The sequence below is a fragment of the Lentinus tigrinus genome, assembly GCF_003813185.1.
Source record: "Lentinus tigrinus ALCF2SS1-7 unplaced genomic scaffold L226scaffold_42, whole genome shotgun sequence".
NCBI lineage: Eukaryota > Fungi > Basidiomycota > Agaricomycetes > Polyporales > Polyporaceae > Lentinus > Lentinus tigrinus.
The window spans coordinates 19317-46085 of record NW_027137951.1 but is presented as its reverse complement, the minus strand read 5'-3'; the positions used below and the strand labels follow the sequence as shown (position 1 = coordinate 46085).

Genomic DNA, 26769 nt, shown 5'->3' with positions numbered 1-26769 from the left:
TATCCAGTCGCACCTAGAGTACATGCAACTTGTTCACGATGATCTGAGCATCGAAGGTCTCAGGCGAGACGCTGCCCTGAGTCATCAACGACGAACGAACTCGTAGTGACCTTGAGCTCGAGTACGCTCGACTCGGGGCCCCTTGAGGGAGATGGGGCCTATGTTCGGTACAGATGAGGTGACTGCTGGATGAGAAAGCATTGGATGGAATGCGACGTACCCTCGGAAGGGTGACCCGCTGCGTGGTAGGCTCGCCGAAGACCACACTCATGCCGTACACTCCGACGTCGGAGGCTTCAATGATCCCGCCGTTGCCGGTCAACGTGCTTCGAGTGTTCAGCCTACGTTATAACGCCTCCATGAGGAGAACGATGCGGAAAACTGGAGGCAAAAGGACTTACGCCACAAGGAGTGTATTCGCATACACTGTGGGTGAACAATCTCATTAGCAAGGTGTATTCTCTGACTTGAATGCATACCAAGACGTGCATTTTGTTACGACCAGGGCAAAGGCGACGTAGATTAGGTTATCAATATACAACACGGTCTGGAAAACGGGAGTTAGCAGAGAGGATGATGCACTTGGAGGAACGCACGAAGAGGAAGGAGAGGATGTTGAAGATGCTGTTGTGGACGTATGTGAGGTACTATTCTCGCGGGACTGTAAGGACTTTCATACCTAGTCAAGAGCCCAGTACTAAGGGCATACAATATCAAGACGTCGATGATTGAATCCGTCCTAAGTGAGCGCGTATGTGAGCTTGCACGCTTCAAACAGCACTTGTCCTGTCTCCGAACCTTTTAATACCCGTGCGACTCCTGTGCAATGTCACGATGAGAACCGTGGTCAAGAGGAGGTCCGCGGTAATCGCCATGGCCGATCCAGTAGAAATGAGCCACTGAAATACTATACCCGTCAGTGAAAGGCCTATTTCATACAAGGGTACGCACTGTGAGGTGCTCGAAGCCGGAGAAGGTGGGTATCATGAACCTGTATTCGTGCGTCAACTCCTCCGAGCGTGTACTGAAATGTGTTGTAGTGGACGAACGTTTCAATCGTCGCGGCTAGGAAGATGCCGTTATGAGTTCCACTGAGATGAGCTACTAGCTGCCGCGATAGACACGTACCTGCGAAGAATGCTACGATAATCTTGTAGGTCAGTCCCGCTTCATTTCATGTTGCCGCAACGACTTACCGAGCTCTCCAACTAACAGAGACATCTTGGAGCGCAGTGCGTGACTCAGACTTGAAGTTCGCGGAGGAGTATCATGTAGGTCGCACTTACGGCGGCAAAGACCAGCAACCTGTACTGTGGTCCGACTATACAGGGGAGGGAGTCAGGCTGTGTGTGTGACCCGGGGCTGAATCATGATACCCCATACCTAGAAACACACGCCATGCGAAGAAGCTATGGGTTTGAGTTTACCTGCAAGCTCATCGAGTCGGGGCAGAAAAAGCATACCTCTGCGCAACAATGATGACGCCTCCCTAGTATTGAACAAGTTAGTGGATCCGTCTATCAACAGCTGTGGTGATACGTACGGAGCATATCAACAGGAGCTTACTCGGAAGCCCGAGGCATCAGCGTGGGCTCGTCATTCGTGACAACGAGCCATACCTTGATGGACCTGGGGCAAGTTCAGATATGATATCTAGCAGTCAATGAGGAAGCCCGAGCTCACCAACTTCCGAATAGCAGTGCGGTAGGTTTGAAATAGTTCGAAACGAGGTAATAGTAGCTTCAATACGGGGTGTAGTATGAGAATGCAAGCCGAGCAAGTATGATTATCTGCTTACCAGACATGACAAGCTAGAAATGTATGTATGGTTTCCATTAGACTTCGTGGAACGAGGTCAATTTCCGCACCAATTGCTAAGTTTCTGCACACGGAACTACGCACATGGTGAGACTAACCTAGAGTAACACTCTTAGTATCCGTCCGGAACATCGTGACCATGCTTCGAACGTACCACCCCTTTTAACCAAAGCTTGTCCTTCGGGTATAAGCGATAGTATCGATATGACTGATGGAGCGTCATCCCATAGAGTCTGAAGGGTCCGCGGATGAGCGTCGGGATCGAATTTCTCGGTTATACTCACATAATACCGAAGAATGTCCCCAGAAGCACTGCCCCGAACGTGTTGTCCAAAGCGGGAAGCGGGGGCGGGACTTGCGGCGACATCGGAGCAAATGAGGACGGGGATGGAAGGTTAGGTGAGCCTCTTGAAGAGGAGAGGGATATTGACCTCCAATTTAGCCTGGCATGTCTGCGGTCAGTGCCGCCCTCAGTCTTGAAGGCTCTGAAAATAAATTCAAACCCATATCGCCGCCCAAGAATCTTCTGAAAGAACCGGGACTCTCTGAATGCGCCCGTTGCACTGGTTCTCCAGGGAGTAGGACCGCCGCCAGAAGCCGAGCGCAACCCCCACCATGACGTGGATAGAAGGGTTCTTCGTGGGTAGTCCGGAGTACAGGCACCGCCTCGTGAGCCCATGCAGCTGGTGGTGCGCCCATCTGTCAAAATCATCAATTGCTCAGCGTTACGCCCGATGCATAATGCTCACTTCTCCGGGATGAGAGGTTCCAAAGGCTGCGGGCGCATCTTCAATACCCTAAGGCCGACTACAGACCGCTGCCCGGATCTTGCTGATGTGTGGTCGGCGTCGCGATGCGTTCTGTAGTCGGCGTCGCGATGCGTTCTGTGGGATGCGATGAGATGCATCCATACAGGCGTATGGCATCGTTATCATTGCATAGGTCTGCTGATGTCGGAATGAGGAAATGGAAGCAATTGTAAGTGGGCGAGCTACAGCGCCTACACAATCAGACTTGTTTTCACTGCAGTGCGACAAATCAGTACCTAGAGGTACATGTGCGCATGACTATGTGCCATTCGTGCGCACGCTGGCCCCGTCGAGGGCGGTGGGACTCTCCGCACGGAGTTCCGTGAGTAAGTTGCATTTTACCACCGCCTATGTGTGCTGGGCATGCTTTAGTTTGCGTTAGCTCTAAAAGTGCGGGAGAGAGTATGCGTGCAGCACACACCTCACGAAAGCCTGCGCTGCCGGAAGTGACCCTGCGGAAGCGGCACGAGGTTGCTCAGGCTTGTGCTGAACGTCCGGATCTCCATTCCGAAGGTGGTCTCGGAGAAGCTGGCCGTGGGATTCGACGGCAATGGCTCGACAAACGGAAACGGCTTGACTCTATTATCTCTACGTGAAATACCGACTGGGAAGAGAACTTATAATGTCAACGTTTGTGTAGACTCACACTTTGGAGTTCGTCGCGGGCAGGATTTGTAAGCGTTGCCAGAGTCACGACATATGATCACTACCAGCAAGATCCGGTCGGAATTGCATGGAAGAGACCTTGAAGTTGTGAGTGATAGGTTCTGGCGGCCTAGGTAACGGCAGAAGAAGTGGGGGACCTGAGGCAAATCGCGCAGACAAGCAAGTTCAAGCCGGCCCCGGTTAATACCAGCCGATACGGTCCGGTTTACCGGTCCGGGTCCTCCGAGAAATAATCGTGTGCCCGGAGTTTTTGGCGCAAGAACTTGATAAGCTGTTAGTTGTAGCTACGTACAGGGCTGCGACACTTCGATGCAACAGTATAAACTTGCTCAGAAATAGGCCTCCCTCGCAATCGCACTAGTACGTTCGCGGCCACTATGTAGGCTTGATGTCTATGACATGGGACTCGTCGAGCCCGTCAGTCTCCTAGAAAAAAAGCAGTGATCACGATAAGCTGTATCCCGTAAGGTTGAGGGGAGAACTCACTGGAGCTGCGGCGTCGCGATTATGCGTCTTCGGGAGCGGAGCGAGCTCTAAGCTCACGAAGGTGCTCGAGATTGCGTTCGAGTAGTTGGTGTTGGATTCAGAGGAAGCCTTGGGGTTACGGAAGTTTAATCTGAGATAAATATCAGGAGTCAGACGTGGAAGGACACGGAATGCCGCCAGTATCTTACTCACGCGGCAAGAACCGAATTCGTGTACACTGTGATAAAACGGCGTGAATCGTCATCTTTTGCGGAGTAAAGCAACAGGGGTCTACTTGCCTTTCGCTACCTCCATGTTCATAGCTGCGTACCACATGTTCCCCGGAGATGTTTGGGCCTGTGCAGAGGATCATCACATGGGGAAATAGCCGCGCAGAATACGAACTCACGAATGCGAAGCCCAGTGCATTGAGGATGCTGTGATAGAAAGTGTTACCGTGATAGAATGTGAATATAACTGTAGTGGCTCACTCTGTCAAGAGCCCTGAGATAAACTTCAGCATCGGTATGTAACGACGACTGGTCAGGACACACCTGTACAGATCGCGTAGGCAATCAAAGTATCAAGCTTCGAGTTTGTCCTGCGTAGCGGTCACTTGACGTGTGAGCTGAGACCATCCGAGACCGGCGCGTTAAGTCCTCACTTGGCAAATCCTCCACGGTTGTACCTCAGGAAGATGATCAAGAATCCAGTAAGTACGGTATCCACGACAAGCGCTATGCACAACGCAGCAGCAATCATCCACTATAACGGATTGCACGGTTCGTCGAGGCGTAGTGAGATTGTGCACGGGCCTGAGCACCAGTCATGGGAAGGCTCACTGTATCCTTTTCATACTCAAACCAGGTGGTCGATTGGAACCTTTTGGAACGAGAGTTAGTAACGAGTCGACTCGGAGCTATGGAAGCGATTAGGCGTACCCTTTGATACAAGATGCTATGCAGAGTCCTTTGTCCCAGATTGTCAACCATACTGAACGGGCTGCCCAAAGCGTGACTACTCACCGAGCTCGGCAAGGAGCACGGACGTGACCTGTGTTATCGTCAGCGGCCAAGAGTAGTGTGGATGTCGGTGAGCACCACTCACGAAGAGCGCGATTGGGATTTTCCACCGCTCGTATACTGTAACCGTAGATGATGGAAGGGACTGCAGACATTTATCCGGCGACCAACTCGTACCTTTGTATACCCGATATGCGAAGAATCTGCGACATATGTCAGTATGATCGTGCGTTGAAGTGTGATACGCTGAGGAGATACGTGCCCTTGACATAAGATTATCACCACACCCTGTCAACGGAGGTAGTCAGCCTGAAGATACCGGATAGCACTGTCAACCTGAACATACGGTTACAACCGGTAGTATCTTCGCGGAACTTCTGAGTCAGCAACATCAAGACATTCAGTGCCAATATGAGGCTCACGTTAAATCCCCTGTTCGAGAGAAATCATGGTTAGGCGCAGCTTCAAATTCGGCGTACGTAGACTGGGACGCACCAGCTCGACTTCAATAACTGATCGGGTCGAAAGTAGTTCGACACAAGTCCATCATAGCTGGGAGTAATCTTAAGCGGCGGGCATAACAATTTCAGGTAGGTACTCACCAAATGATCATGAGGTTAACCGAGTGCAAAGTATCCATCAGTCTGGAGGGGAGTAACTCAGAGAGCTTGTCCTCGGCTGCACGCAGTGGCTTACAGCAGTATGACAACCTGCGATGCGTCAATTCAGAGCGAGATGATGTTCATGAGAGATACACACATAGATCTTGAAGTAGAGCGGGTCGCGCACGTAGGTGCGCATATAAACATAGCCCTGATGTAGCGATAGCCCGTAGAATCTGCAACGTAGTCAGTATGAATGCGCGAACAAGGGCCACAATACGCACATGAGGCCGAAGAAGAGCCCAATTAGGAAGGAACCATATGTGCTATCAAGAGATGGGAGGACGAGAGGAAAAGGAGAACCTGCGTTAGCGTCCATGACATTGGCTAGGAAGTAGTCCTCGCACTCACCAGAGAGTGTTATATCGCTGCCCTCACCCAGACGGCAGACGTAAGCCCGGGACTTCGAGAACACGCCCCTTCCCCAAGATTATGCGCGCCGACTGTTGCTGATTATCAAGATGATGCACGGCCTTGAGAAGACTCCATCTTCTACCATCTTGTGCATCCTGTGGCGCTAGGCTTCTGCCACACCGACACCGCCGGGGACATGGTGGGTGCCGGCATGGCAGATGAACGCACCAAGTTAGTAAGACAGCACGCCTGCAGATTCTCGGACTAGAAGTTAAGTCAGCGCGCACGCTCGCATTAGTGAGCGCCCCTTTCAAGAACTTGTGTGTCCAAGTGTGTGCCCGTCTGTAGTCATCGGACTCAATCACACGAAGCGCCCCAGAATGGATACGGGCCACCCTACACATGACGGCCAGTCAGTCTTGTACGTTAGCTTGGGGTAGTTGGTCGGTAGGTTCCACTTCAGTCCTCAGTGTCCTCAGTGCTCACCATCGTGCGCTTCTGGAGGGGCAACAGTGCACTGCCCTGTGCCGCTCACTGCTATCCATCCTTTGCGCAGTTCCGCACCACTCTCGGACGGATTGCGTCTGGAGCACTGACACTGGGCGTTTGCTGGGTCGGCCGGAGAGAATGTATCAAAGAAGCGAACCCTGCGCAGGAGTGAGCACTAGTAGTACTTACGTAGTAGTATGTAGTAGAGTCTACGGTCTGAAGGTTCCCGGCCTACCTCTTGACGCCGGCGGGCTCCGAGAGATTCGCGACCCGGGTTCTCCCGAGCCCTACGATTGCATAACTCGAAGCTTGTTGAATATTGCACATACGGCAAGATGGCACACGGTGCCGATACAAGACTACAAGGCGCAAATATTTCTTTCTATTGCGTAACGGTAAGGCTTCCTTACTCCTGAAACACTGGATTAACGTGCCGTTGGAAGGTGGCAATTACGAGCCGGGGACGCCGCTCGACCGCGCCTCGTCCAAGGTCTTCGCTGCCTTGTCTACGGTGATGTCGATGACATCAGATGACTCGACAGCGTGGTCAGATACCTAAGGTGAAGGTGAGGTAGAACGATGAGGATTAATCTCCTCGCCTGTGAGGTCAACTTTCACCTACCGGGTTTGCGTGATGGTACATCCTCGGGACATGAGTGAGCTCGATAGCCACTGGCAAGGTGAGCGAGTTTGGGTTGTAGTAGTCGGTCATCGACTCGGAAGTTGTTTCGGGGTCCCGGAAGTTCAGCCTAGTACGTATAGGTACGTTTCAATACGGTGACCATGTCGACCAAATACTCACGCAGCAAGGACCGAGTTGGAATACACTGAGATGGGAGAATGACATCAGTTTCAATTGAACGATAGGCAACATGTAGACACCTTTTGCGACTTCCATTATCATCGCCACATACCACATATTGCCCGGAGAGGTTTGTGCCTGTAAGAATAAGTAAAGACGTCCCTGGTTACCGGACCGACATATCTACTCACGAAGGCAAAGCCCAGAATGTTGAGGATGCTGTGGCCAATAATAAGGCAATCCGAGTTCAAACGTTTAATACCCTAAACTTACTCTGTCAGCAGTCCTTGAAACTTATTGAGTGTGTGAAGAAAGAGTCAGTTGGTCGCGACCGACCTGTGCACATAGCGTACGCAATGAGAGTGTCAAGCTTCGAGTTGGTCCTGATGTTGAAATCAAGTTAGTAGAGCGAGAAGGTTTAAGGCAATTCAAGAGCTCACTTGACAAATCCTGCACGCTTGCGCCAAAGAAACGTAGTCAAGATCACGGTGAGGGTGCTATCCAGCACCAGGGCGATGCACAGAACAGCTGCAATCATCCACTGTGTCGCGAGCACAGTCAATAATGGACGGGCGCATCGGAGCCTTCACCATGGTAATGACAATGCTCACTGTGTCCTGTTCAAAGGCGAACCACGTTGCCGATTGGAAGCTGGAATCTTGTAGCTCTCACTTCTGAGCTCCAATGATGGTAGGTCGGATGCTTACCCCTTCACGGTCGATGCTATACAAAATCCTAACACTCTATGAGCCTTGCATTTAAGGCGCGCACACGATCATGGACGTATTTTTCACTCACCAAGCTCAGAGAGGAGCACAGACGCGACCTGCGATGCTATGAGTATGCGACAGTGCGCTGGGGTTCAAGTACTTGCCACCAGTGCGATATGGGTTTTCCATCGCTGGTATGCTATCGTGTATCGTGAGATGGATTGAGCAACGATGTGCGGGAAGACCCCTACCCATGCATACGCGGTATGCAAAGAACCTGAGCGTGCATAACCATCACAAGGGGTATAGATGAAGTTCATTGGAAACTAACCCTTGACATAAGATGACCTCCATTCCCTATCACCGGGCAGGCCGTGTGAGCAATTCCAGATGCGAATGCGATGGGACGTACCGTTACGATTGATAAAATCTTCAGAAAAAGGTGACATCAAAACTAGCTTGCATAGGTTGAGTACAGCGAGGCAACTTACATTGAATCCCCTGTCAGATGCGGGCGCAAGATGATTTCAATCAGATAACGTTAGCACCGCATCATTTCAGGACGTACCAACTAGACTTCAGCAGACGTAGGGGGAAGAAGTAGTTGGATACCAGACCGTCATAGCTGCATGCGTGGTCAGTCCTCTCAAATTCCACAGCTAGAGGACGCTAAACTCACCAGATGATCATGAGGTTCATCGAGTGGACCGTGTCGATCAGCCTAAATCAACCATACTCAAGACGTTCGTCCTTGCTTTTGTCGCGATGGACTCACAGTAACACAATAACCTGGGGATGGCGGCAGATCGTGAACAGCCTGAGAAGCAACACCGAGAGAAATGCTCACATAGAGCTTGAAGGATAGAGAGTCACGCACGTACGTGCGCATGTAGAAGTATGTTTGGTGTAGGAATAGTCCATATAGCCTGTAGGCATCCAACGTGTGAGCGAAGACCAAGTGCGACTTCACGAATACACGTACATGAGGCCGATGAAGAGGCCGAGCAGGAAAGCACCATACGTACTGTCTAGAGATGGAGGGATGAGAGGTATGGGACTCGGAGATGTTTCACGAGCGTTCATGTCTCCTGCCTGTCGGTGGACGCCGCCCCGGAATGCGGAGTGGAACCTTATATCTATCTCCTCGGTTCGGCGGCGCCCACCTAGAACACAAGCCCAATCTCCGCATATATTCCTGTTGATCAAGCTGTGAAGTTGCGCGCCCGCCGTTCTAAGCCCTATCAAGAAGATGGTACGTGTGCGACATCGTTGCTTGCACTTTGCAAAAACGTCGGAAGCCGCTCGGACCGGCATGTATGCAAACCGAGGCAATGCATCCCACGTTCGAGTGAGCTCGTAATTCGCTATTAATGAACCACCCTGAGATGGACATCATGGTAAGCTCTTATATCTGGCGGGAGGTTGTCCCACGAGCCAATGGTAGGACGCCCCAGGAAGTGGGAAACCGCAATAGCGCACTTGGAACACTCATGCATCAGAATTCGGTCCACAGTGATAGGAAGATGGAGCATAAATACTTCTCTAAGCTCCCATACGGTAGAGATATATCTGACAAATACGAAGAGGTCTCGCACAGGACTCACGATGCATCGTTCGTTTCACCGCCATGCGATGTCAATGTCATCTCTGACGCCGTCGGTCAATTCAACGGAACTTGGCCTCAAGCTCAAAATAGCTTCATTAACAGTGACTCAAGCGTCAGATTATGAGATACATATGCGATGTTACAGAACGTTGACACTGGGGCCAAACTCACCTACGTAGTAGACATGGTGCAGCTATGCGAGCGTGAACTGAGTGTTCAACGTTCAACGCGGGTGTATGCAGTCTTGGCCGGACGTCCTGTGTCTATCCCGAGCCCCGTCATGTTGCCGCTGGCTTTCCACAGGTTTCGGAGCGATAGTAGAGCTAGGGCGAGCAAGCTGTTGATAACTCGTCATGGCATGCTGGAATTGTCGGTATGCAAAGTCAGTAACAAGAATCTGAGAGCGATGCTACAAATGCTTGACAAGGAGAGTAGAGGTCCTTGAGCGGTCAGCAATGTGTTGCCAGATGGCATTGGTAGCAGAGAAAAGGGTGCAGCTACTGGGGAGCGGCAACCCCTACTATTTCGACGGCCAGCGTCTATCAAAGAGATAACGAAGATCCGGCGTCAAAACAACGGATAATCAGCCAGATCACAGAAATCTCATCTTATCGCCTTACAGATAAGACTTCATGCCGTGTTTAGAGGGGTGCTCTATGGTCATCTCTGTGTAGCACCTAATTCCCTTTTGTATGATGCTGGAAAGCCTCATCAAAGCGTTCTATTAACTATGTTGACTGTGTTATAAGTGTCTATAGAGGTGTCAAGTTCGCTATGTGGGTTTCATGGCTGGGAAACATGGTGAACGCAACGGTCACGTGACCAGATGCAATGACGAGCCCATTTTGGCCATTGTATTCTGCCTACATTCAGGCAGAGAAAATTTACACATATCTGCATAGTATGTTACTATTACCTCTCTGCAAATTTGGGGGTGATATTTGGGGTTCTGGGGCGACAACCACTGCTACTTTACTGAACCCCTACGAGCGCCTAAATGCGTTGGCCCACAAAGTGCCAACTTTCTGCAGTCCGCTGTTGGCGATTATATCGCGCAAAAATTGCTGTGTTTAATTCTATGAGAAATTTTACATAGATTCTCTCGTACAATTTTTTGGTAAGCTAGGTAAAACAATGGCAAATGCGAGTACAGTGACTTGCTGCACCCTTGTAACCGGAGTTCCTACCACTTACAGTCTTCCCCACGGAAATCGACACGAAAGAAATTCTTTATAATCATGATTTTTTATGAATCACGCAAACTCGAACCTTATCGGAGGGCAATAGCGGACTGCAGAAAACGGGACCATGGAAGCAGCACCATTTCAGCCACTCAATTGAGCGTCTATGTGACACACTGGTGAAGAGATTAGTCGGCATCTCGGCATAGATTATCTATTCCGTAGACGCCGGTAAGGCGCTTGGCCGCGCGCTAACGATTTCTGGCAGGGCGTTGCCTACCCCCACAGCTACGTTGCGCGTCAAGCCGGGTGGGGGCACGTGAGCGCTCTGAGCGTCTTGAGTCCGACCCGAAATTCGGAACTACTACTATAGTACTACAGCCGTTTGCATATCAGTCTGGAATTCGCGACGGGCGAATCTTTGTTTGTCCCGAACAAACATTGCCTTAATGGGTAACAACCTAAACCTCGCGTGTTTTCCGGGAGGACTTAATGGGCGAATTTTGGCCCAAAATTGAACCTCGGAAGGTCAGGGTGCAATCGTGTGTCACTTCTGAGCAGCAAGAGCCTCAGATATGCAGCACTGTATAGCAGGATCGGGGCTGGGGACACACTGGCTGGTGCCACCGGGTGTTTTCCCTTACCCGTTAAGGGAATGTTTGTTCGGAACAAATAAAGATTCGCGCGTCGCGAATTCCAGACTGATATGCAAACGGCTGTAAGTACTCCTCCTCGCTGATTGCCTGAACCATGGTGCGCCTTCCGGCGGAATCAGCCGGAATCCGGCGGAAGCAGGCGTCAATCACAAGTAACAAAGTTTCTTATGTGCATCTTATCCCTGATAACTATCGGAGACACTCGCTCTCTTTGCCTCTCCATGGTCGTCCTTCTGCAGGGACACACTGTATACTTCAGCGGTTCCTGCATTCAATTCATTCCTTCTTTCAAGCAATATATGATATTATCACAGCTGGTCGCCACAAGCTGCTCACTTCATTGAAGTGCTTGAACCACTTAAGTGTTACGAAGAACCGCTTAAGTGTTATGAAGAACCGCTTAAGTGTTACAAAGAACTGCTTAAGTGTTACAAAGAACCGCTTCCGCTTTGCGAAGAACCACTTCGGCTTTTCAAAGAATCACTTCATTTGTTGTCTGTTGCATCGGTGTGAACCATCTCACTTGAATGCCGGACCACTTGTAGCTGATAATAATTTGAGCCTGAATGGTAATATAATCTGAGCTTGAATGGTAATAAGGGGGGAGTGAATAAATTAACAAGTATAAGTAAATGAAACAATAAGTAAATAAGAAATAAGCCTTCAGCATAGGAAGCTCTAGAAAGTAGAACCACTTAAGCGGAAATGGATCACCTGAAAAACAAGCAACCACTTAAGTGGTTTGGAATACAGAGACATAACTGCTTCAGCGGAAAGGTGCAACCACTTCAAGGATTGCCTGAAGTGGTCCAGCTAGAAGAATAACCACTTAAGTGGTTGCGCGGTTTCACAACCTCCATAGACACATATAGGAATATGCATTCCAGACCACTAGCCGCCAACGTGAGCTAGTAGAGGAACCAGTTCAGGCATAGAAGAACCGGTGAAGCCTCTGCGGACTTAGAGGGATGGGCAAAGGGTGGTATATGGCCGACAGCATACAGACTACTTACTGAGACTACTACGCGTTTCTTACTGGTCTTATCTTATCAACCGGGCCGATCATATCTCCCATCATCCGCCATCATCCGCCGGATTCCGGCGGATTCCGGCGGAATCCGGCGGAAAGTGCACCATGGTTCAGGTGTTCTCCCTCCTCGCGTCGACTTATCATCAACATTCCTTGGTTGCGCGCCCTTCGCGACTGCAGTCCATCTGGACTAGGGAACTCCGGGGACCAGGGACGATTCGTATGTTGCCGAAATCTGAAATCTAGAACTACTAGTACAGTTGACTTCCTCCACCAGCGTCGTATCTGCGATCCTGGCCCCGTCGGCGCGTCGTGTGTTTATCGTCTTTGAGCTAAGTTACGGTCATGACGCTGGTCAAATGCGCGGGATAGGGCAGTGTCCTTGGTGAAGAGAGATGGGAAACAGGTGAGTCTTTCAAGTTTGGCCTCGGGCAAAGCCGCACCATGCGTATCGTGCTGAACACATCGCAACAGAAGGTTCACGCCTTCCGCTGTCCTCACACCAAGGAGTCATCGTCTGCTCTGCGATGTATCAACCTCATGAATCTGATGGTGAGTACGTCCAGATTTGAATGATGCCATCTGCTCGTGAGACTGTGCGTTCATCTCTTCTCCCGTCTCGTCTTGAGACACACAACGGCCAAGACCCCTCCTACAACGCCCACCTCCTTTCCTCCTCCTCGTCTTCTGTTCAGTTGGTGGCCCTGGCATTCCGAACCTGACGCCCTTCTTCCAAACTTCACCGCCGCCCGCGCGGTCAACCTTGTTCATTTGAGTGGGGTCATGTTGCGCGATGCGAAGAAATTACACGTCGCGCAGACTACTCACGTTCATGTATACGTCCATCCCATCGCATGTCCACCAAGGGTATCCACTGCGCTCAACGCCAGGGCGTCTCTGCGTGCATTGGAGCATTGGTGCATGTTGTCGCCATTGCTCTCGTGCGCCATCCGGACGTCTGGCTCATGAACCGTTCCACAACAGTGATCCTTCATACTCCGAGCGTACTCAACGCGTCGATGCTATGCGAGCAGCTTCAGCGCTCTATCCTGCTATGGATACGAACCGACCACGGATACCTCGTCGCATGTTCAGACATAGGTTGATGTCATACGATATGTGAGCTGTCTTTACCGAGGCAGCTACGAGAGTGTCGTCCAGCTACCCTAGACAACACTCTCGGAGCAGCCTAGATAGCGCTAGCATGTCTACGCTGTACAGAAAGGGAGGACAGGGGTTCAGGGTGCAATAGAGTATGTCTGGAGATGAGATGGCTCAGTGCATATATACCAGTACGAAACAAGATTCGAACATACCATCATGGGAGAGATCCGACAATTGAAAGCGCCTCGGCGAAGTTCGTCAGCGAAACTGTTCGCACGATGAATCGCTTCGAGCTGAGATCTAAGCAGACATCATGGTCGTTGGTGCTGAGCATCAGATATGAACGGATTCCGAGGAAGGTTCGGGGCTTAGCTATCATTATCCGGTGTCCCTCTACACCCGGCAGATATCTCCGCGTCATGTCCGGCGTGTGTCGAGTTATTGTAGTTGAGCGCCCTATATCTGCTGTGCTTCTTGGGCGATGCGGAGGCGATGAACTTGCGCCTCGATGTTGTTGAGGGCATGAGCATTTGATGGACTATGGATGAGAAAACGGGGAGGGTTCGCGCGTACTAAGCAAGCGGAAGATCACGTCCGGTCCACTGTTAGTCATGCGTTGCTCGGGGGTATTGCCAGGACAAACTACCAAGTTGTTGATGCTATCTGACCACACAATTGGAGTATTCCTTCGACGAGAAGAGCACTGAATGCGACCACGGGGGTAGATGAGAAGGAAGCCTCACATAATCTGGAATCGCTGTTGACCTTCCCAGGGCAATTATGGGAATGTCCATCCGACCAGCGGCGAACGACAACCCTTAAACCTACTTCACGGCTGAAGCAATGGTTAATAGGGACGTTATGTTTATGAGCCGTTGACTTAGTCTCATCTCGAAGGTGTTCCTGTGGCACGGGATTGGTACGTCAGAAACCTACATAGCAGCCGGACTATTCCCCTTCCAGGAGTATGGTTCACATAGGCATCACCAAGGTACCGATCCCCTGAGTTGTAGAGGACGCAATCTATGGCGTAGCATCCATCGTACCGTACACTCCCATGGTCGTTTTGAAACAGGAGTGCTTCGAACCCGGAAGTTCGGTCGGAGTTCGGAAGGTCGGCACTAATACCGTTCGGGCAACCGATTCACCAGCATTCGATACCTTGAGCCCCCTGAGTATATGTTGGTGAATTCAGGCAAGCCAGACGTCTCAGTACGATATAGGTGTAGACGGATGGGGAGGAGAAGAACCGTGTGAGGGAGCTCAGGCGGAGGGTCCGGTCCGGTAGCCGCTTTGTGCACAGACGCTCGTAAATTCTCGCTATAGCCGCTGGGCGCAGGAAGGAACAGCGTCCTGCCCCTCTACGCTCACCTGCATTGCCTTATCCTGCCATTATGTGTCCTATCTTAGGGGAAAATGGCTGACGCACTGAGAGCGCTCAACACGCCCACAGATGCCGGCATGAAGCTGGCATGATGATACATTGTGAGACATTGATGGAAGCTTTTCGCGGATGCTTACAGCTCAACGCCTAACAGACACCGAGCTTTTATAAGCCGCGGTCCTGGAAGGCCTTGAAATTCATGACAACCCACCCTTCTCTCCTCGTCTTGAAAGAAGGAACGGTCCCCTCACTGTGAGTCGCCGAGATCAGCTCTCGCTTCAGATCCGTCCAATTTAACCCGTGTTGATCAGTAAGCTTGAGACAGTTATCTTGCTGCCGGTGCTTCCTTCTCGCATAATGTTGTTGAAGGTGCTGCTTGTTACTATCTGTGGCATTCTTTTCGGAGGCACCATTCGGCCGCCCCATCCTCCTGCGAAGAACGCGGTGGTCTTCTACAAGGGACAACCAATAGAATACTTTATTCGAGGTATCGCATACTTCGGGATGGTACGTTCCAGCGGTTTTGAGCGTATCTCTTCAACGCTTATGATGGATCTTCAGGTTGTTCTCACGGCCGCCTTCTCGTACTTTGCCACCACTATCCTCATCTTGAATTCCTCCCCGAGGGTGGAGTATCTCATCCCATATGTGTGCCCGACGGGTTCTAACGTTGCGGCTTCCCTATCCGGATATTCTCCACGCTTCATTGCGGGGTTCACCCTCGTAGTCATCGGCGCCATCCTTCGCCTCTGGTCCTATCACACGTTGGGCACCCTATTCACATTCGAAGTCGTGATCACCCAGGAGCACCGGCTAGTCAAGTCGGGTCCATACGCCTTCGCTCGTCATCCCTCCTATACTGGGGTGATGGTACTCATGCTTGGGGTGCATTTCATCCAGTTCGGACCCGGCGGGTATGTCTCCGAGTGCAACATTGTTTCCACCCCGATCGGGTTCTTGGTGTATGTGTGGTGGGCGTGCCTGTTCTTGGTCCCTTTATCTTTGTTAAGGAGATGCTTTGTGGAGGATGCGCAGCTACACAAGCATTTCGCGGATGATTGGGTTCAGTACAGAGAAGAGGTGTCTTATCGTTTAATTCCTTATGTATTTTAACGATGCGTATAAGTTCGCATCCTCAGAGTAGACAACTAGTTACATATCAATCTCAATAGGCTACCTATAGCCTGCTCTGGTACTCGTCACTTGAGGCCCGAAAGCGGTACCCGTGGAGGTCGTGCTTCGTCAATGGGTCAGCATGCATCAACTGATGTGAACTCGCCTGTGGGCGCATGAGAGAAGTAGGTACGTGCCTGTGAAAGCTCGCATTCGTGTAGTCGCATGATCCTGGGCAGAGGAGAGTCGAGACTTGTGCCCGCTACAGACTCCGGCCATCGTATGAATGTCCTTTATGCTCATTTACGTCCATGAGCGTGCTCTAATGCCCGCCCAGAGCGGAGCGGAGAACCTACTACGTTTCACGAACAAAGCATACCGAGTATCCCGTATCCATCATGCTTACGGCAGGTCCACCTTATTAATCGTAGAGTCACGGTCTAGAGGAGGGCGCGGTATCCGAGTCCCTGTACTCGACAATTTGACCATGAACCTCCCCACCGTGACGCGTAGCGTAAGCCTACGACCTAAGTAACACTCTGTCATAACGGACTTATAGGCGAGTCGGCGATAGGATAGCGCCATAGGCTACCTCCGCTCTGACCCTTGCCTCGAGGAAGGCCTGCCCGAGCTGAGTCCAAGGCACGTTCTGAACCATCGACTGGGCAATGTTGTTACCCTAACTCTGTGTGAGTCCCGTCAGCGACTTTGCTGTTCGATATATAGGAGGGAACATACTTGAGCGAGATGCCACACGGGTGAAGTGAGAGCCAGCGCATGTGCGCTGTTCAAGAAAGGCAGCGGACTCCGGAGAGAGGATGGTCGAATGCCGTTCTGAACCATTCGGCCGCTGGAATTCGAAGAGCTATGCATAGTATCAATCAAATACCTGCACCGAAGCACAAGCTGCCTCCTATTCCCAGTCCCTGGATAGCTGAACAGGAGTTCGAAGCTTGTGCGGGAATGAGGCAGAAGTGAGACCGCTCACCCTAGCCACCTATGCGCATATTCACATATGTACTTTCAGCGCCGCCACAAACCCAGATAGCCGATCATAAGGCAAAGCAAGCAATGAATACCAGCAAAGCCACCTGGTGGCTGAATGTTGAGGCGAGATCGTCAATGAAGGCGGTCGACTCGGTATACGCACTGCCTACTCAGATGAAGGTCGGCTTCATAGAGCTTTCCTATGATTATCAGGAATGCCATGAATACGGCGGAGTGTCTAATCAGTTCAAGTTCTCCTTCAGAGTAGACATTGGCTCACCAGGACCAACCGCGGAGAGGACCTTTACTACAAGTCCGGACACAGAAGGTCTAGATTTTTTGACGATAGGGACGAGATGGAGATGCGTAGTCCGAGAGGGGAACTGTTCACAGGGTACGGTACGCTGAGCCTTAATATCTGATTCTATACGAATAAGTTCAGTACTTCGAAATACAGGCAACTCAACGTTCAACCCCGGACTCCGAGCTGCATCCGAGACGAAGGGGCGACTTCAATGTAGTCGTCGGATGTCCCTTCACATCGCACGATGCTGGCTCCGAACTCCAGAAGAGTTCAATCCTCATCGATATGACAGCGACTCGGAGATATGCATGAGTAGTCCGCCACTACGTTGCAACGGTGCGCTACCAGGCCCGAATCACCTCACCGCCTGTGAACTGCTCAGCGCTCATTACAACTTTTGAACACACTAGTCCAGCCCTGAACATGTAAGCATGCCCGAGGACATATGAGAGCAGCACGTACATCTCTGCTCCCGTAGTCTGTGGGCGCATGCGAAAAGACATCGTCGGCGGAGTCGCACACCGCACGCTCGAGAGAAAAGGTCGGTGACTGCGGAGCGCGCAGATATGCGCCGGCGGTCCACGCTCCTTTGTTTGCTCGTGTTTGCTGCTGTGGGCGTGGGGCTCCTATCTCCGGAATTCCCAGCATCATGGGAGGGTGGTCTCGCCATTACGTGATGGCCAACCACACCGGCCGCCCATCTTCCGGCATTAAGTCGCCCTTCAAAATGCTTCCATAGCGTTGAGAAATCCCCGACACCATGACCGCCCATGTGGAAAGCGCGCTCTCCGCATAACTACCGGAGATTATTGTTCACCCATCCACTGACGCACAATGACGCACAAGAAGCCCTCCCATGCGGCTGCGGGAACGGTTCCTCGCGCGAGACTGCCGGGAAACCAAGACATCGGATCGATCTCTTGACTTCGAGGGCGCTGCGGCTTTTCTATCGCCCATCTCAGTGCAATCCGCTAGCTCGACTGGATGTGACGATGTCGGATTGCGGTACTTCCGGGTGCATGGTGTCCAAGATTAAGATGCAAGGATGCAGAGTGGTCAGATATCCAGACCGGAGCTGCCCTGCACTGGTACACGGCAGTGTTACCATACGTGCAGCGGTTTGAATCTTCGCACGACAGATGAGGGCATGAACTTTGCCAGAGCGCCGTGCCGAGAGCAATCTCAGGTCCCCATAGGGGCCCCCGATGATAAAGCGTACATGTTCACTAGTGTCGTCATGACGCTCCGATGACATCCGATAACAATGGCATTCGTACTCGAGTATAGGATTGACATGACAGGCAGATAGATACAGCGGCATCACAACGCAGCGCGACGCAATAGACAACGTCATATGCGGCGGATTGAGCTGCGAAACAGGAAAGGGTGGATACAAGCGGGCCAGATGAATACATAACAAGTCATACACTCAGCTCTCGCCGCTCGACGACGATTCTACTGGATGATGAATGAAGTGGCAACGGGGGGCTTAGGCACAGACAGGATCAGGGACGCAACAGGGTTATTCAGGGTTAAGCATGACACATACGAGCGCAACACAAAGGAGGGACAACGGTGAGCGACGGGACCAAAAGCCTGAGCGTCAGAGATGTACAACACGAGGGGACTGACGGGGACCCACTGGAACGGGGTCAGGGCCAACAATAGAGGGGATGAAGGTGGGACAAGGAAGCTGAGATGAGGTCGTAACGGGCGTCGGGAGGAGCACATATGCAGTGCGGAGCTGGACGACAGGGATAACATCCAGGACGAATCAGAAACGAGAACCGTGCTGAGGTATCATCGAAGTCGAGCGATAGGACGTGTCGCCCTCCGTGTCTCCCTCCGCCGCTTGGGCATCACAGAACATCTCCGTGGTGACTTGCACGTCGATGACAGTGGGTAGCTTGTGCATCTGAGGCGGCTGAATCGGAACAACCGCTTTGCTCAGTCGAAGGCGCGACAAACCGCAGAGTACTGACCGGAGCACTCACGGCTGCCTTGACTGGGAACTGATCCTCCTTCTTGTTAGGGTCGAAGACCTCCAGCCCGAAGGAGCCTGTCTCGAATCCTTCCAAGCCCCGGTCGAGGAGGGATCGCCGCGCATTGAGCCTGTGAATCGAGCTATCAGCGCGGCCCTTTTCGCGGGTAATCAATACGACACACGCACACTGCCAGGAGGGAGTTGGCGTACACTAACGGACGACGTTAACAAGGGATCAACGGATAGCTGTAAGGACGTACTCTTCGACGAGGCGATGTCGATGCCGTAGTATATCAGCGTTTTGGGAGACAGAGCCGCCTTTCCGCCACCTCATCAGGCATTGCATACATGCACAATTGGAATACTTACCGCAAGCATCGCAGCCAGGTTCAACAGGCTGGAGTCGGAGTGTGTGAGTACCCCCGGAAATTCACGTTACAACACAACTCACCCGTTGAGAAGACCTGGTAGGCGCGATGAGGTAGTGCAACTCGATGTAGATAAATGGAGCTCACCAGTATTGATGGTATACACAATCAGAGTGCCGATGAGCGAGTCCGTTCTGGTCTTATCAGTGGGCCGTTTAGTAGAAGAGATGCAGAATCGCCTCACTTCCTAAATCCTGTACGGCACTTGTGCAGATAGTACGTCAGCGTACTCGTCGTGACAGAGTCAATGATGACTGCAGTTCCGAGAGAGCACGGGATGAGCCACTGACATGAAATCGTCCGAGTTAACGTCATTACGCATTTGTAGTAAAGGAGAACCTGGACTTACCGTGAAGCGTTCCGTGTAAGCAGCGAACGTGACGGCGATGAACCTGAGCCGATCGAGTGAGGGCGGGGGGAAATGCTGGAGCGGCGGGTAACGTACGTCTCGATTGTTGCAGCTACGCAGACGTGTCAGCACAAACCATGGCCAGAGATCGAGTAAGAGTAGAGGCTCACTGAGGCAGAAGCCTGTCTCCGTAATCAGAAGTAGGCCCTGTCAGGAGAAGTGATCAATATGAGGAAAAATCCGTCGTTAGGTGGTGTCCGACGGACCATCACGATCATTAGGTAGATGTTCCTATTCCCGACTACCGACCTGTGAGTGTGGCGAACGGATATGAGAGACCACAGCGACGCACTCAAGAAAATACGCCTCGCAAAGAAACTGAGCGAACAGTGAGCATTGTAACACGGCAACTGACGAGAGAGGGCACGTACACATGTGTTATCGCAATGACCAGTCCCTGGAGGGTACTTTGAGTAATCGCAGCGGGCTCGATTATTGGAGAGCACTTACCGTCGTGATGATCGTCAACTGCGGAAGAACAAATGGGTCAGCAAGTGTGAGCGCCCCCATGCCACTTACTCACCCTCATGGACCTAAGGAACTCAAGAGTCAGTCAAATCCAGTCAGCCCGATACCCCAACTCACCAGACGCCAGACAAGAGCCTCTCTGGTTGGAAGTAATGGGTTACGAGATAGTAGTAGCTGCCGTCGGGCCGTCAGAAACACTGCATCTGCGTCAAACGACGGTGACCATACCAGACATGCATAGATAGCGCGGTGTGGAGGGTATCCAGAAACCTTTTGAAAAGTCAGACGATGATCCAGAGCGCTGTTTCAGAGAAATCTCACCATATAACCGCCACCTACATGTATCAACGAGTCAGTACAGGTGCGGGCGTAGCGGCCAAGTCGCGTGCGTGCGTACCATTAGCTTGAGGATTAGCGGATCCGTAGGATACAGCCGATAATATCTGTATGTCTGATGGCTCGTTAAACCATAGAGACTACGAAATGCAAGTCAGTGAGACGTTCGGGTCAGTGAAGAGACCTCCGCGTACATGGCCCCGAGGATCGTCCCGATGAGGACCGCTCCGAACGTGTTGTCGAGGGACGGGACTTGCGGAAGTAGCAGGGACATCTCTGTCTTCGCGCTCGACTAGAGGTTTAGGCTTGGTCGAGTGTGACCGCAGCCGAGTAACGGAGTATAAGAGGGTCGATGAGGAAGGTTCATCATGATGATGGGCGCGGCGACATCGTGCTCCGAGAACACATCCTTGTGAAATCGCCATTCGTTTCTACTCAGCCAACGCCAACAAGGGCAATCCCAGCGCTGAGAAACGCTTGAGAAGCGTTTCTCAATATGGGTAGCAGTCGACGCCCGGCTCAAACGGAACGGGAAACCAGAGCTAGGACGACCAGCAAACAGCGCCTCGGAAGCTGATCGAAACAGCTAGGACCACAAATGCTTCGACGAGAAGTGATTCGGAGGAGCGCTGAGACGCTCCATAGAAGATTGGGGTTCTGTCGTGAGAGGCGTGGATACACTTCATTAGTTGGGCGGTGGCGGGGAAGACGCATGCACTGGTCTTGCGGATGCCGTTTCACGTCCATCGCGATGGTCGCTGAAATAGAGGGTTAAGTCGGTTACTGAGAGGACAGTAGTCTGAGTCCATGTCGGCCAGCATCCTGCGTGATACGAAGAAGCGTAGGGACGACGACCGCTGGGTAATGTAAGAGAATAACGGCTGCCCATGTGAGGTGAGCAGTTATGGAGACCAGGCGAATGGTCCGAGCGACCTCGGATGGAAGCTACGAATTGTGAAGATAAGCTTTAGCGCAGGACTCGGGTACTGTGCACTACCTCTGTGATGTTGTGGACGTATGCAGAGCCATCGTGGAGATCTTCATGCAGCAACCGCATGGTCCAGGACAGCGTTCGGAGGTCGGTGCTGCACGTGCTGCACAGCGGAGATGGATGGCTCCCGGGAAAGAGACGCTGGAGTTAGCCGGGGAGATGGAGATCCGGATATGGGCAGTGTGGTTCCCACGAGATTGTGGGTGTCTGCGAACGGGCGGGCGTCTGGGACAGGTCCTTGGACCACACCGAGCGCGGACGGAGAACAGGTTGCATTCATGCTGCTTCTCTCCGTGTTGGAAAGGCGAGCTTCTGTCATGTCCTCTATCCGTTTTGGACCCGCGCGCGCCCAAGAAGCAGCCAAGGTTCTCGCGCAGCTCGGACCTGCCGCTCTGCCTGCCGACTTCCCTTCGTCCTCAAACGGTGCGCCCTCCCGCACGCTTCTCCCCCGCATCTCCCCCTCCCTCCTCTCGTCTGCCCGCTGGCCCTGCTGCAGTCGACTGTACCTTTGCCCTGAATTTCCGCAATGGCCAGCTCAGCCGCTCCTGACGTGGTCATCTTCTCGAAAACCGATCCCGCGGATCCCAAGAACTGGTCCCGGTGGCGCAAAAGGATCGTCGTATTCTACGTCTGTGCCTTGGCTTTGTGCTCGTGAGTCTTTCTGGAGCGGTCAGGATAGAGCTTCTCTGATGTTCATACTCACAGTGCGTTTGGATCGTCAATCTATGTGAGCGTCGTCGGCTGCGCTGCATCGTAACGAGCTGACCTCGTCAAGGCTACTACTGAGCTGCAAATCCGCGCCAAGTACAACGCGAATGCGGATACAGCTAGTGCGGGGCTGACTGTTTATGTTCTTGGGTTCTCGTTTGGACCCTTAGTCTGTAAGTCTATTGATATTGCATAGACTTTGCCAGCGTATGCTAACGTATGCACAGGGGGTAAGACACGGATTCCTGTAGTCCTTGTATGATGCCGAACCCCTCCTCCACCTACTCACAGGTCCGATGAGCGAGATCTACGGGAGGAAGCTACCGTACATGGTGTCGTGGCCCATCCTCATAGGTGAGTTCTTTTCCAACGTCCTGCGGTATAAAAGCTTGACGGCGTGCCCCATCTAGTGATGAGTGCAATCGATGCATTCGTGGACAATCTGGCAGTGATCATTGTCTGTCAGTATCTCTGAGCAGCGAATACGTAGATGTGATGCTGAACTAGCCTCACAGTCCGGTTCCTCACTGGTGCTGCGGCAGCCTGTGCCTTGAATAAGTACGTGTAATATTTGCATTATCAGACCGTAGACTAACAAGTTTATGCAGTGGGGGAGGAATCATGTCAGAGTATGTAGTTCCTACCGTATAGGCGGAGTTTGCGCTCACGTCACTGGCAGTCTATACAACATCGTCGACATGCAAGCACAAGCAATAGGTAAGTAGTTTCACCTCATGTCTATTTGCTCTTGCCGACTCTTTTCCAGCCATTTCGTGGTAGTACGTGTGCTGTCACTGATTTCTCGTCTTCCTGCCGTGACTGGACTTCTCCCAGCGCTGCTTCGATCTTGTCCGGGCCTTGCGTTGCGTTGGTCATTGGCTTTTTCATCGTGGCATACGCGGGACCCAAGTACGTATCCCTAACATCAGGGTGTCCGGTTGCCACTTACAACGTCTGTCTCCAGCCTCTGGGCACTGCGGGTCTTCTTCTTCTTCACGATCGCAATGTGGCCGCTGGTGATTCTGCTTCCCGAGACACACGGTCCCACTATCCTTGCGGCGCGCTCCAAGAAGCTTCGCAATGAGGGTCGGCCGAACGCTCGTGCCGCCCATGAGCTCAAGCACCAGACTAAGGGCGAGTTGCTCCGTATCCACTTCGGACGGCCAGCTAGTGCGTGTATTGTTCCCCTAGTCCGACTTGCTCGGCGGCACTCATCTCTTCGCCATAATACCAGAGATGTTCGTCACGGAGCCGATCATCCAAGGAGCTGCAGTCTGGACGTCTCTCTCATACGGTATCGTCTAGTACGTTGCTTCATCGGCATGCATCTACCTCTTCTGACCAACCACCTGCAGCTTCTTCTTCGAAGTTTACACCATCGTCTTCTTCGAGCAGGTACGTTGTCCCAAGAGTCTCAGAATACCGCTGACCCTCTGCGCAGCACCACTTCCGTCTGCAATTGACTGGTCTTCCATTCATTGCGATCATCATCGGCACCGTTGTCGCAGCGGCGTTCTACGTCCCACTTGTGAAGTACTTTCAGGGCATTCCGCTACCGACCTTCATCGTCCCCAAGGAGACACCAAAGGACGCTCCTGAGATGCGCCTCAAGCTTGCTCTCTTTGCATGGTTCGTACCCTTTTTGATTACTTCCCCACTTCTCGTGCTCAATAGAACATGCAGTGTCATGATGCCCATCTCTCTGTTCTGGTTCGCATGGTGAGTTTGACAACATACCGTGTTCGAGCGCATGCTGAAACAAAAAGTGCAGGACGAGCAGCGGCAGCGTGCATTGGATCGCGCCGACACTGGCGGGTGTGCCCTTCGGCTTCGCAACCATCACTATTGTACGTCTCTCTCCCGGCAGGCGTTTGACGAACGTTGCTGACTCTTACTCCGTGGTACCTGCGGCCGCGACAGTTCTTCACATTCCTTACCTAGTACGTACCCTAACGCATGTGCTTACGCCACAGGCTCACAGGCACCGCACAGTACCTCACAGACGTACACGATCTACGCTTCCAGCTCCGGCGCGTGCAACATCTTTGCTCGGTGCTTGATTGGGTCCTTCTTCCCGATCGTTGCACACTCCATCGTCGATAACCTCGGTTCTGAGTGGGGAGGTGTGTTCCCTAGTTCCTCCACTCTCGATCACGTGAGGCTGACGCACCTATATAATACAGTGTCCGTGTTTGGTTTCATCTCCTTCTGTCTCCTCCCGATCCCGCTTGTTTTCCTGCGCTGGGGGCCCACGCTCCGCGCGCGCTCGCCCATGGCCAACGAGGCGAACGCGATTGTCGCAAAGATGCGTGCGCAGGCCGCTGCCGCTGCAAAGAAGGCGCAGGAGCAAGCCGCGGCGGCCGCAGCCATCGCGGCAGAGAACGAGAAGGCCAAGGTCAACATAGACAGCTTGGACAGCGACAGGAGCGACGGAGAGATGGTCAAGAAGCTCAACGTGCTCACGAACGCTGCGGAGGTCAACTCTGTCTAGTGGGACAGATCATTCAGCATGAACAGAAAATCGTAAATCGACAACAAATATCTAGCTTTGGCTTCAATGGGCGGCCGGGTTGGCACGGGTGCTGGTACCGGTGTGGATCTTGCTGCCATTGACAAGCCCAGCTACCTACGACATACACACTCTCGGAATTTCTCGCTCTCGTCCTGCGGCCGCGGTTCCTACCCAGGGCCCATGCCGTGGGAGCTGAGGGTGACTATCTCTTCTTCGCGCTCGTAGCGTCTTGGATTTCCTATCCCCGCCATCTCTCCCCCTCTCCGCTTCGTTGCGTGCATAATATCACGTCTATATTTCCTTCGCGCACTTGTCTCTCGGATTCCGCATCGACGCCAAGTATGAACACGCTCTCCCCACGTGTACGCTTGCCTCCATGTTCCCGTGGACCCGTCGAACATTGATATACGAGCGCGTTGCTGTCGCGGTCTTGTATGTTTTCGTATTATGAATGACATGTAATGATCGTGTGCCAACTGCAGCTCGTACGTCGTCCGGAAACTTCACGAGTAGCGCCCTCCGACGGGAGAACCCGGGTCGCGAATGATTCTCTCGTCGGCGTCGTTCCTCTCCGACGCCCTTTCAACCCTGCTTCACTCAGTATGTTCTCTTCGCTTTCGGAACTGATCGTTGGAGCTTGTGCAGATTCGACAGAGACATCTCATCTGAATCACACGATGAAGTTCAACCAATCCACCAGACTCCTGTGTTCTGGAAGATCGCGCCGAAGGATGGATGGAAAACATGGTACGCATGGCTAAACTTCTTCGTTCTTGTGTCAGTTCCGTCGTGCCCATTTGCCGGTGTTGCAGCTCTGCGGGATGGTCTGGATTCCTAGTTGGAATACGGAGTGTGTGCCCCGTCACCGTGAGGCTGAGATATGGCATGGATCGGAAACTGATTCTTGTGTCTTGCAGGACTCGAAGATGATTGGCATGCACCATACTGGTGCCTGTTGATGGGTAGTGCACGCCGCTGCGCGCGTACCACCGCCTCCGATGCGTCCTACCTTGACGACTGCGACCGCACCCTCCGACGCCTTAACTCCTCCTACGCATCGCTGATGACGTCGGCGCATGCGTCGTCTCTTGGAACGAGCCCGGAGACACATGAAGTGTCGAGGACAACGGCAAAGCGGCATGCGAGCCAAGAGCCCTAACGTCTCTGGCAACGTATCCGCATCCGCCGACTACCGCTCGACGCCGCGTCGCAACCCGAAAACGATACGGACTCTCAGCTCGAGCCTTGAAGCCAGCGCTTCACTGCGCCATGGCGCACTTGACGCGGCACACGCCCTCTGTCCATCCCCTCATCTATCAACTTCTAACAAAGTTCTGCACCTTCTTTACGTCCTCGGGAATCGTACTGTACCATGGTGCCTACGTACCCTCACATTCGTACACAATTCGATCTAGCTCCCCTTTCCACTTTACGCGCCCTCGTGATCGCTACAGCTGTTTGCGAAATCAATGTCATTCGGGCTCCGACGACGCGCGCGCGAATAATTCCAAAAAATCGAAAAAATCAGAAGCCGTGTCTGCGCTGTTCACGGCTACGTACCCATTCAACATACACCAAATTACATGGATCGTTAGAGCACCTTGAGAGCTACATGTTTAGGAAGTTTGAAGGGAATCCGACACGATTTGAGGGCGCAGCGTGCGAAGGAAGTCGGCTGAGCACTGGTGTGAGGGAGCGCTGGACAGGCGCCACCAGGCGCCACCAAGTCGCGAGTCTTAGAATTCAGTTGCGCCTCTTCCATTGACCTTTA

The 26769-nt window shown here is 52.3% G+C and overlaps 7 protein-coding genes across 7 annotated transcripts; 3 read left to right on the top strand and 4 right to left on the bottom strand.

The window, feature by feature from the left end:
• Positions 1-51: 51 nt before the first annotated feature.
• Positions 52-2273, bottom strand: L226DRAFT_539336 (uncharacterized protein). The gene is given in 21 exon segments (XM_067681667.1): positions 52-158; positions 221-341; positions 402-426; positions 490-547; positions 597-624; positions 680-739; positions 799-899; positions 952-991; positions 1050-1074; positions 1177-1179; positions 1197-1221; positions 1287-1321; positions 1384-1409; positions 1464-1489; positions 1544-1561; positions 1620-1629; positions 1684-1740; positions 1799-1840; positions 1903-1916; positions 1973-2051; positions 2103-2273. The coding sequence occupies 21 exon segments, from the start codon at positions 2183-2185 to the stop codon at positions 60-62; spliced, it is 975 nt and encodes a 324-aa protein (XP_067530463.1). The 5' UTR covers positions 2186-2273; the 3' UTR covers positions 52-59.
• A 1440-nt stretch (positions 2274-3713) lies between these two features.
• L226DRAFT_262000 (uncharacterized protein) lies at positions 3714-5982 on the bottom strand. The gene is made up of 21 exons (XM_067673382.1): positions 5821-5982; positions 5540-5593; positions 5477-5490; positions 5383-5424; positions 5276-5332; positions 5203-5212; positions 5127-5144; positions 5043-5068; positions 4958-4983; positions 4866-4900; positions 4784-4811; positions 4700-4727; positions 4601-4640; positions 4423-4523; positions 4313-4359; positions 4250-4262; positions 4168-4195; positions 4058-4115; positions 3972-3996; positions 3780-3887; positions 3714-3719 (listed from the first exon to the last, which is right to left on the bottom strand). The coding sequence occupies exons 2-20, from the start codon at positions 5579-5581 to the stop codon at positions 3833-3835; spliced, it is 693 nt and encodes a 230-aa protein (XP_067530462.1). The 5' UTR covers positions 5582-5593; positions 5821-5982; the 3' UTR covers positions 3714-3719; positions 3780-3832.
• Positions 5983-6735: 753 nt separating this feature from the next.
• L226DRAFT_563068 (uncharacterized protein) lies at positions 6736-8880 on the bottom strand (the record flags this gene model as incomplete). Its single annotated transcript, XM_067683537.1, has 21 exons — positions 6736-6840; positions 6908-7034; positions 7088-7112; positions 7168-7225; positions 7279-7306; positions 7361-7373; positions 7424-7470; positions 7528-7628; positions 7699-7738; positions 7795-7822; positions 7886-7913; positions 7962-7996; positions 8049-8074; positions 8129-8154; positions 8210-8227; positions 8289-8298; positions 8366-8422; positions 8477-8518; positions 8573-8586; positions 8645-8723; positions 8780-8880. The coding sequence occupies 21 exons, from the start codon at positions 8878-8880 to the stop codon at positions 6736-6738; spliced, it is 1008 nt and encodes a 335-aa protein (XP_067530461.1).
• Positions 8881-15071: 6191 nt separating this feature from the next.
• L226DRAFT_493567 (uncharacterized protein) lies at positions 15072-15887 on the top strand. Its single transcript, XM_067677444.1, has 2 exons — positions 15072-15265; positions 15320-15887. The coding sequence occupies exons 1-2, from the start codon at positions 15116-15118 to the stop codon at positions 15869-15871; spliced, it is 702 nt and encodes a 233-aa protein (XP_067530460.1). The 5' UTR covers positions 15072-15115; the 3' UTR covers positions 15872-15887.
• A 2869-nt stretch (positions 15888-18756) lies between these two features.
• Positions 18757-21183, bottom strand: L226DRAFT_261810 (uncharacterized protein). Its single transcript, XM_067673381.1, has 21 exons — positions 20982-21183; positions 20849-20927; positions 20773-20786; positions 20680-20721; positions 20569-20625; positions 20507-20516; positions 20434-20451; positions 20355-20380; positions 20276-20301; positions 20190-20224; positions 20094-20130; positions 20020-20035; positions 19924-19966; positions 19759-19859; positions 19662-19708; positions 19598-19610; positions 19516-19543; positions 19407-19464; positions 19333-19357; positions 19157-19274; positions 18757-19086 (listed from the first exon to the last, which is right to left on the bottom strand). Exons 1-21 carry the CDS (start codon positions 21059-21061, stop codon positions 18937-18939), a joined length of 1023 nt encoding a protein of 340 aa, XP_067530459.1. The 5' UTR covers positions 21062-21183; the 3' UTR covers positions 18757-18936.
• A 912-nt stretch (positions 21184-22095) lies between these two features.
• On the top strand, positions 22096-24977 carry L226DRAFT_575179 (MFS general substrate transporter; the record flags this gene model as incomplete). Its single annotated transcript, XM_067685162.1, has 20 exons — positions 22096-22250; positions 22313-22429; positions 22484-22505; positions 22554-22659; positions 22778-22840; positions 22897-22947; positions 23002-23044; positions 23095-23115; positions 23166-23203; positions 23253-23265; positions 23321-23395; positions 23451-23656; positions 23721-23790; positions 23842-23881; positions 23928-24115; positions 24170-24205; positions 24258-24333; positions 24407-24426; positions 24479-24609; positions 24670-24977. 20 exons carry the CDS (start codon positions 22096-22098, stop codon positions 24975-24977), a joined length of 1779 nt encoding a protein of 592 aa, XP_067530458.1.
• A 617-nt stretch (positions 24978-25594) lies between these two features.
• Positions 25595-26480, top strand: L226DRAFT_539323 (uncharacterized protein). The gene is made up of 2 exons (XM_067681666.1): positions 25595-25745; positions 25916-26480. The coding sequence occupies exons 1-2, from the start codon at positions 25601-25603 to the stop codon at positions 26155-26157; spliced, it is 387 nt and encodes a 128-aa protein (XP_067530457.1). The 5' UTR covers positions 25595-25600; the 3' UTR covers positions 26158-26480.
• The last annotated feature ends 289 nt before the right edge of the window (positions 26481-26769 follow it).